Source organism: Teleopsis dalmanni, chromosome 2 (genome assembly GCF_002237135.1).
Source record: "Teleopsis dalmanni isolate 2A chromosome 2, ASM223713v2, whole genome shotgun sequence".
NCBI classification, from domain to species: Eukaryota; Metazoa; Arthropoda; class Insecta; order Diptera; family Diopsidae; genus Teleopsis; species Teleopsis dalmanni.
Window position 1 is genome coordinate 39,908,426 of NC_051847.1, and position 9,194 is coordinate 39,917,619.

The 9,194-nt window shown below is 30.3% G+C and overlaps 2 protein-coding genes across 3 annotated transcripts; one reads left to right on the top strand and one right to left on the bottom strand.

Moving 5' to 3' along the window:
- Positions 1-2,595: 2,595 nt before the first annotated feature.
- On the top strand, positions 2,596-5,295 carry LOC119682096 (ficolin-2-like). 2 transcript variants are annotated; one of them, XM_038095445.1, is made up of 6 exons: positions 2,596-2,712; positions 2,794-2,912; positions 4,216-4,292; positions 4,347-4,434; positions 4,514-5,044; positions 5,112-5,295. In XM_038095445.1, exons 1-6 carry the CDS (start codon positions 2,626-2,628, stop codon positions 5,245-5,247), a joined length of 1,038 nt encoding a protein of 345 aa, XP_037951373.1. In that variant the 5' UTR covers positions 2,596-2,625; the 3' UTR covers positions 5,248-5,295. The 2 variants fall into 2 exon arrangements, with proteins under 2 accessions (XP_037951373.1, XP_037951374.1); XM_038095446.1 differs by having other exon boundaries at positions 4,359-4,434.
- Positions 5,296-8,091: 2,796 nt separating this feature from the next.
- On the bottom strand, positions 8,092-8,878 carry LOC119674362 (THO complex subunit 4-like). The gene is made up of 4 exons (XM_038085499.1): positions 8,636-8,878; positions 8,380-8,512; positions 8,203-8,322; positions 8,092-8,141 (listed from the first exon to the last, which is right to left on the bottom strand). Exons 1-4 carry the CDS (start codon positions 8,876-8,878, stop codon positions 8,095-8,097), a joined length of 543 nt encoding a protein of 180 aa, XP_037941427.1. The 3' UTR covers positions 8,092-8,094.
- Positions 8,879-9,194: the final 316 nt, after the last annotated feature.

The window sequence follows — 9,194 nt, forward strand, 5'->3', positions numbered from 1 at the left end:
CGGCACAGGAATTATGCATGCAGGTAGTGCATCGCGGCAAGTTCATTTTTTTTCTCAAAGAAGGAGGGAAATGTGAGGATGGAAATTTGTAATAATTTCCAACCTACATAAATTTAAATAAATTTCGAAGAAATCTGAAATTAAAATAGATAAATTAACATTTAATATAGTTATTAGAAACTACTTACCAAAAAGCTACCCAGCCTGCACGCAACTGCAACACGTGAAGCAATCTGAAATTAGGAGATAATAAATTTGTAATAAATAGAGAAATATATCTTAATAAAATAATAAATACATACCTTCTTTGTTCATCCCCGCAAATTTATTTAAATAATTTTCTAATAAATTATTTTTTATAATTATAAAATTAAATTATAAATAATTTAATAAAAACAAGAAGCACCGCACGCAAAGTTACAAGAATTATCAAATCAAAACATAACAAGCAAATATCAAAAACGTCAAAATAGAAATTCGCCGCAAAGAGATAGACGAGATCGGTTGAGCGCACAACTTGAAGAACAGTACGAAAGTAAGACATACAAACGGGAAAGTAAACAAAACTTCACAAAACAGCAGAAAACAATTGTATGTGCGCTACACAAAAAGCTCGTCTGATCTGTATAAAAGACGACGCATTTTTGGTAAGGGTAGTGAGTCTTGTATGATCACTCGGTGGCATTGTATGTCAAAATATAAAATAAATAAATATAAAAAATATTGTCTGACACAGTGGCGGTTTTAAGCCTAGTTGTATAAATTACTAAAATATATATATAATTGTGTACAAGTGCATGGGCGGTTTTAAGTCAAGACACTTGGACACTATTGTATAGATATTCTATAACCGAACAAGGAAATATATTTTTTTATATATACACTAACCCCTCTGTCCCACACAGGTACGCATTGAGCAAGTAATTATACGAAGATACAAACCACGGAACCAGATTAGAGATCACCGAGCTCCAAAGGAACAACCTCCAGATACAGCAGAATACCAGGAAATAATCTCAAGTTTCTCAAGTTTAATCACGTTTAATGAATTTACTTAGTTTTTTTAAAATACTATGTCAATGAATTGTACACATTAGTAATCTCAAGTTTACATAATTACGTTTAACTAAATTCCCTTTTTTTTAAATACTATTTTCATGAATTAATAATATTTTAAATAAATCTACATTTAAAATTTAACACACATTACTTTTATTTTGAGAAGTCCTGTCTCCGCGAATATAAATTTATTGTAGCGACCCCCTGGAAAAGACTGAGGATACCCCAGCATAAATTATAACGAAACGGGAGAATCCGTGTCGTTACAAGACTATTTCCAAAAATAATATGTATCTCAATTTATAATTATACAGAATTAAAAAATAAATGTGATAATTAATTCATTTTTCATTTTAATGAAATCACGTTTATTGGCATTTTCTTAGCTTATCATTCTGTAACAACTTATTCACCAATGGTGCACAGAATCAGCAAAAGCTTGTTAAGGAAAATCACAGAAGGGTTAACCGAAATAACCATTAAAAAGTGCAATCGTTGCATTTTAGTGCAACAATTGAGAAATTTCAAGATAAGCGTGCAGTAAAATTCAAATGCTTGGAAAATGTACAAAAAGCAGAAAAATTCTGCTATTATCAGTGCCGTAACCAAGTGCATAATAATGACATTGAATCCATTCCACAGAATCAGCTACACCGATCCAATTTCACATGTCAATTTGTGCAAGTAAAAACTGTTCCAGCTGTAATATGGAGCACTCGCTCGCTCCTCTACATTTTATCAGTTACCAAAAACCAATGTGGAAATGTGTTTATATGGGAATGATGCCAATGACGATGACAATGCGAATAGCAGCAACGAGAATGGAAATGGGAATGGGAATGGTAATGAGTGTAACCTGTGCCAGCAGTTTTCAAAAGAACCATATCAGTTTATATTGGCCATTTATGAGAGAACAAAAATATAAACAAAAACTGCAAGCAAGTATCTATTTAACGTAATGTATATATATATTTTTTTTTATTTTTTTTTTTGTCAGATTACTGCAAAACGGAAGTTGTAAAAAGCAATTGTTGCTCTACTGCAGACATATTACAAAATCATAATCTAAATGCAAATACAAGCAAAAATTACCAGCAACTGGCAGCAAGCAACTTTAGTTGTTGCTTAGTAAGAGCAACATTTGCTATTTGAAGTATATTTTTATGTTATCTCTACCAGAACCAACACTGGTGAGCAAAACATTGAAAACATGTTAGATACTCAAAACTGATAAGTGTAGACTGTGATGAGCATCTTTGAAAGACTTTGCAAGAAAACAAGTTTTAATATTATTGTTGGTGTTACTTATGTGAGATATTCACGCTGATAACTTTAAGGGGAATCCCAATAATCTTATGAATCATTTATACAGTCAAAACTTCCTATATGTACATTTTATTTATGTAAAGTACAGAGTATATTCTTCACTAAAAAATACTTTTTTCTTTAGTTTTAAATAAAAACCCGAAATGAGCAGAAAAATGTTTAAAATAATTATTTTTTATAAATTTTAATCAGTTTTAATTTGCAATTCATCGAAGCAGCAACACTCAACAAACTGAAAAGATGCGAAATTCATTGATAATCTTATCAATTTTAAAAATTATTGCTGTTTTCGCTAACGAAAACTGTATTTTTAGCACTGAACCTACTGTGTGTATAATATAATATAAATATATTTAATAATAAAAATAATTATATACTTTGTAATTGAAATATTTTTATTATCTTTAGAATCAGAGTACTTCATTTTTCTTTGATGATACCCTAGTAAAAAACGTCGGACTGCAAATTGAGTTACTAAACGCGTCGAATGAGAATTTACGTTTACGCTTAGATACCATAAATATGCGGTGAGTTACAATAAAAAAGTATCTTAATTTTATATACAAATATAATATATATTGGTTGCTATAAAAAGATTATTTAATTATTAAATATTTAAAAATTAAATAATCTGCAATATAAATGCAGAAAATGTAGAGCTAAAGCTAATTTCTCAGTGCATATTTATTTCATGATGTTTTTGTATATTAACTCATATAAAATGTACATATATACATAAACGTATAGAAATAAAGTATAACAAACATCTGTTAAGTTTAAATCTTTATCTTATATGGCATCTACACTGGCCTCAATTGGCTCATTTCGGACACAAATCACAAATGAGAAGCAAATGAGACAATTTTGCATACAAAATCTCAAGCGCAAATGATATCCATTGGATCTCATTATGTATAAATGAGTTCCAACGAGGTTAGAATGAGTTCCAAAGATGTTCCAAATGCAATTGAATACATTAAACATACCGTAAATAAAAGCTTTTCATGGCATTTTGACAATTTGAGGAAGCTATTTTTGACATATTTACAAAAAAAGGTAAACAAATGTTGGGTGGTTGCATTTCCTTGAAAACGATGCACCTCTTTTTGGAACTTCTACTTCCCAAAACTAAATTAATCGAAGCTGAAAATAAGTTTTCAGTTTGTATTGTAAGGTTTGAAGGTATATTTAAACTTCATTCGACATTTTTTTGGCCTCGGCCAAAGATCAAATCAATAGGCAAGTTGAAAAATCAGCTGTTTGAAATGAGAAGAAATGAATTAAAACGAATGTGAACACTTTCAAATGACGCATTTGAAATGAATCATTTGAGGCTAGTGTAAACGCCATATTATACTCAAAACTTAAAACAAAATCACATTTCTTAAGTATGCCATTTATACTTATGATCTGTTTGGAGTATGGGGTAACGTATGCAGTTATTAACGCTTAACCATATATAAAACTCCAACTGATAAGTCCGTATAATGATCAACAAAATAACGATTTTTTAATAAAACTTGACGACTTCATTCATTCAATACAATGATTCCTGCGTTTGTCTAATATTCGACACCGGTCTTGTGGAATAAATATGGAATATGGCTTAAAAATTCTTTAAAAAAATTAAAAGCCAAATGTTTATAAACCCGGAGTTAATTTCTGCAAAGATCAAAATGTTCACGTGGTGATAGATACGTGGTGATTTGGAGCGATCACTTCTCTAACCTACTGAATACTAAATTATACCAAAACTTTAAACCATTATTTTAGATTATTTTAATAGGTATAAAAAAATATAATTATAATAAATGAATATATTTTTTACAGCATAGAAGCACAAACAGTATTATTAGCTGAACTGAATTCCAAAATAGAAAATCAACCAATTTGGGGTAGGGAAAGAGGTAAATTATATATTATATTAAAATAAATTTTTTTTCTAAAAAAATATTTATAAGATCCTCCTATAGATATACGTTTTGGTGTTGATTCTACAGAAGACAACAATAAAAACAGCCACAACAATAAGTTTAAAAATATAACTTGGTAAGACTTACAGAACATATTTATATATATTGTATATAGTATCTTTGAGCATTTCTAACAAAAACAACTCACAAATTAGTGCGCCAAAATTGCCCAGTAGTTGCAGTGAAGCTGCCGCGATTACACGTAAAAGTGGACTCTACACCATCCAAGTTGACAATTTTGGTCTTAAACCATTTTTGGTTAATTGTGACGAAACTGAAAAAGATGGTGGTTGGCTCTTAATACAAAGACGTATAGATGGTTCCATTGACTTTGAACGCAATTGGGCGGCATTCAAAGAGGGTTTCGGTAATTTAGATGGTGAATTTTTTATTGGTTTGGATAAACTGCATGCATTGACAACAAATTCAGCACAAGAGTTACTTATAGTTATGGAAGATTTCGAAAGTGCAAGTAAATTTGCAAAATACTCATCTTTTGCTATTGGAGATGAAAGTGAAAAATATGCTTTGAAAGTACTTGGTACTTATTCGGGTGATGCTGGTGACTCATTAACACCGCATGCCTCTTTTAAATTCACCACAAAGGATATGGATAACGATAATTGGGATGGTAATTGTGCAGCGCAGTATACGGGGGCTTGGTGGCATAATAAATGTCACGTAAGGTTTGTAAATAAATAACGTTTCTTGAAAGAGACATAAAATAACCATTAATCGCAATCTTTATTTCAGCAATCTTAATGGTAAATATATGCGTGGTGCTTATGGTCAGGAGAAATTTGCTCAAGGGATAGTCTGGCATACTTTCCGCGGATATAATTATGCTCTCAAAACAGTCAAAATGATGATAAGACCACAAAGAAAATGAAATTTGAATAAGAAAAGTGAATACTCAAAATAGTTACTATTAATTAATTGAAATTAGAATTTAATATTAATTTAATTATAATATTTTTAATTTTTCTTTTAGTCATAATAATAATAAGTTTTTAAATAATATGCAATAAATCTTTTTATTTATTTTATTTATTAACACTGTAAAAATCATCATTGTAACCATCATCATATCATCATTATCATTATTATCATCATCATTATCCGCATCATTATTATCATCATTGTCACCATCATCATCATCATAATTGTCACCATCATCATCATCTTCATCATCACCATCAACGTTGTCACCATCATCATTATAATCATCCTCATTATCATCATCATCCTTGCTTAGTTATAACAACCCGTTGTGGACCAAAACTTCCTTTGCGGAATATCCATCAATTGTGTTGATCTCCTGATTGGTACATTCTAATCTACTTCTATTGTATTTAGTCATCGATACCGCCTTCTTCATCTTGCGCTGTAATAATATCATTGTGCTTTAATCGACACCAAAGACGATAGTTTTATTGTTGGTGCAACTCTACTATATAATAAATTTTCAAAATATCGGTCTTAAAAATTTAAACTTTTTATATAAATAATCTAAAAAAAAAACTGGAAGCACCAGATATCGGAACTTATCACACCCATGACGTGTATAGCTTTGATTTATATTATGAAGATAAACAAACTCAAACCTTAATATGTCAAAAACTAAACCATTTCAGCAGAAAGCGCTATAGGTTTACTAAAACCAATTGTCCAAATGACATACCTGGATATAAGTAATTTTTTTTAGAATTTCAGTGATCCCTCAGAGATTCTACACTATAGTGGTTGTGTTAATAATAAACCAACAGTATCGAAAAAGATCAAGATTTGTGTCTTTCTTTCCGGTACAAATTTAATGCAAGTAGTCCTTTTACATATTAACAAAAATTATAATATAAACAGGCAACTCTCATAAAAATGCAAACGACTTAAAATAAAATGTTGCTAATGTTTTGCACGTAACTGTTGAGTGTTGACTCTGTTTTTGTTTGAGTTACCATTTGGAGTTTTAATTTGGCTTTGATGTCGCTTTATTTAGCCCACGTATGCAAACGAATTCGCATTTTGCATTTTAATGTGGTTAATTCTTGCAAGTTCAGTGTTGACAATGTCCATTGGTGGCACATTAATGCAATTATTTTAATTTATATATTGTTTATCGTATCGTTGAGATTTTGTATACGTGCAGTAGTCATATAGCCAAATAATTTTACCGCTGACAGTTGTCATAATTTTATTGCCAATTTAACAGGCGGTAAAATTTAAATATTTAAAGCAACTTCATATCTTTTCGTGTTGTCATACATTTTTGCAATATTAATTTTTTTTTAAGGACTGAGCACTTGCAACGGGAGTATAGTAAAAAATTGCATCTCACAGGTTATATCCCCTACATTTTCCATGCACAAGTTAACAGTACTTTATAACCCAAGACTACTGTTATAACATCACCCTTAATTGATTATTTCTTATTGATGCAATCTAAAGGTGATAGAAGCACAGGCTTTCGGTGAGTGAAATTCATTAGCGTTGGTACACAAGGCACTTTAGGAGTCAAAACAAGCATTGTCACAACGATCCAGATAAATCTGTAGAATACTAATGGAACACCGACTAAATTAGCAGAATTACCAAAGCGAAAATGTCACCCTTGCACGCACATAGAATATATAAGTTGTTCATGGTCACACTTAATACGAAATCAGATGAGCTGCTATATGACTAATCGATAGCACTACCACGCACAACTGTACTATATCTTCCGTTAATTAATCCATTTCATTTCAATTAATTTTATATTTGGTGACCTAGCAGCAATCCTGGTGATGTTTCCAACTTTATAGAAAACCACCGATATAATAATTGGGCGTACCTACTTTTCCAGTAAAAATTTCATGATAAAATCCGAAGGAAATTAGTAAGGTAGGGAGGAACGAACAACAAATTTAAACATTTACTATATTCTTTATAAAAATCTGTGCGAATTTGTCAATAAGGCCTGGCTCAAGACACAGAGTGCATCCATACATTGTAAAAGTGGTCACAACAAGTGGCAAATAGGGTAAGACTAAGTCTAAGTTATCCAATCCAAATCCATATCCAAAAACAGTATCACTATGGGAAACAGAATCAGGCTAATTGAGCCTTAACTTTTATTTACCTTAGGCAACTGAAGAATGTGTGTTAGCACAAAATTTAGAGAATCGATAAGATCCATTAATAAGTGATGTTATAAAATTAATGATTACACACCCTTATGAGTTGGAAACGTTAATTCATCGAGTGTACAAAATAACTTCAATTAATGCTATTAATATTATCGTAAACCTTATTCTCATCATATCTTCAGATTAACTGGTCTTATTCAAATACTTCTAACATGTAACACATGCTAATATAACAAGAGGCATATATATTCAATAAACTAAAATAATTTTCACAAATACTGGGATTTAGTATTACTGGCGACCCAGTATATACATATTACATTCGATATCCAAGAAGCTTTTAAAAAAGGTCTCATGCGACTTTAACTTCGTAATATTACACTATAAAGCCCTTGTTAAGTAAGACTTAATCAAAACTAGAATTCTATTAGTCATTTTTTATCTAATGTTCTAATTCAGTATTCATTGCATCATTCAAATTTAAATAATAAAAAATTAAATACAAATCTGATTAAATACAGATTACATATATTTTGGAAATCATTTAATGATTTATAAATTTATACATAAATTTATTATTAAAGAGAAATATTGATTTGTTTAGGTCTCATCTAGTCTTGTCTGAAACTACGTTTACTAATTATTCCGCGATATAAATCTGTAAACAAAATAAGAAAAATGTTATAAACTGTATAAAACATATGCATAATATTTCTTACAAATATTTCTCGGATATATAATTCTTAATTCCAAATCCTTCCCATCTAATGTCTTGTTTCTATAGGCACGTACAGCTTTCAGCGCGTCATAATAACTCTCAAACGTGACATGACCAATGCCTAAAACAAAGTTTTGTATATAGCTAAAAATCGCTTTAATCTATAATATATTATTACCTATACTTATGCCTTCAGAATCGTAATGCAAACCAGCGTCATATATATAACCAAAAGGTGAAAACAATTCTTTAATGTCTCTGTTGGTCACACTATCCGCAAGATTATAGATCATAATCAAACCTGTCCTAGGCTAAAATACAATGAGAAAAAATTGACATTTAAATAAAACTAGAAATGTATGTGACAGGACTTATATTTGATGTCTTTTGTTGATTATAATATACACATTAAATTTATATTTTCAGTTATTTACCTTTTTGAAACCACGTTCGAGAAAGTCATCCCTATAAAAGCGCGTCTTTCGATTAAGATTATATGGTTTACGTTGATAGCGGCGGCGATTAACTCTTAACTTTTTATTCTCCGAAATAATTTCTTCAAGAGTTTTGTATTGAATTCCATTATTTTCTTGAGAAATTATTTCCGTCGAAATTATATGATCGCGTTTTTTTTCAACAATGACTTCGTCCAACTCAATTTCCATCTCTTCCTCCATATTCAGTAATACACACGGAGCTATTATCCAAGCAAACACTCGCAACAACAGTCGAAAAGGAAAAGAAATGTTACGTAGTCACCAGTTGGTAAGTCAAAGTTCACAATAGATTATATCATTTTTTAAGTAATACAAGATATGTAACTCCACACCATCAATCAGTTTGATCAAGCAGCTACACGCATTTTTAAACATGAGGCTGATGTTATTGATTTGATTTGAACTACTTCTAAAACAATGATTGGGAACTGTGTTCAAAGGAAACCTTAGTATTTTACAAAAAAGGAGAATACTATATAAAAATAAATTAAAATGT

Bases quoted from the DNA above. Each gene is read 5' to 3' on its own strand.
- LOC119682096 (XM_038095445.1), top strand. From the start codon at position 2,626: ATGCGAAATTCATTGATAATCTTATCAATTTTAAAAATTATTGCTGTT. The intron at 2,713-2,793 runs GTGTGTATAATA...TATTATCTTTAG, and splicing joins TTTTTAGCACTGAACCTACT to AATCAGAGTACTTCATTTTT. The intron at 4,435-4,513 runs GTAAGACTTACA...CTCACAAATTAG, and splicing joins AAGTTTAAAAATATAACTTG to TGCGCCAAAATTGCCCAGTA.
- LOC119674362 (XM_038085499.1), bottom strand. From the start codon at position 8,878: ATGGAGGAAGAGATGGAAATTGAGTTGGACGAAGTCATTGTTGAAAAA. The intron at 8,513-8,635 runs GTAAATAACTGA...ATTGTATTTTAG, and splicing joins TCGAACGTGGTTTCAAAAAG to CCTAGGACAGGTTTGATTAT. The intron at 8,142-8,202 runs GTAAGAAATATT...TTTTGTTTACAG, and splicing joins TATATATCCGAGAAATATTT to ATTTATATCGCGGAATAATT.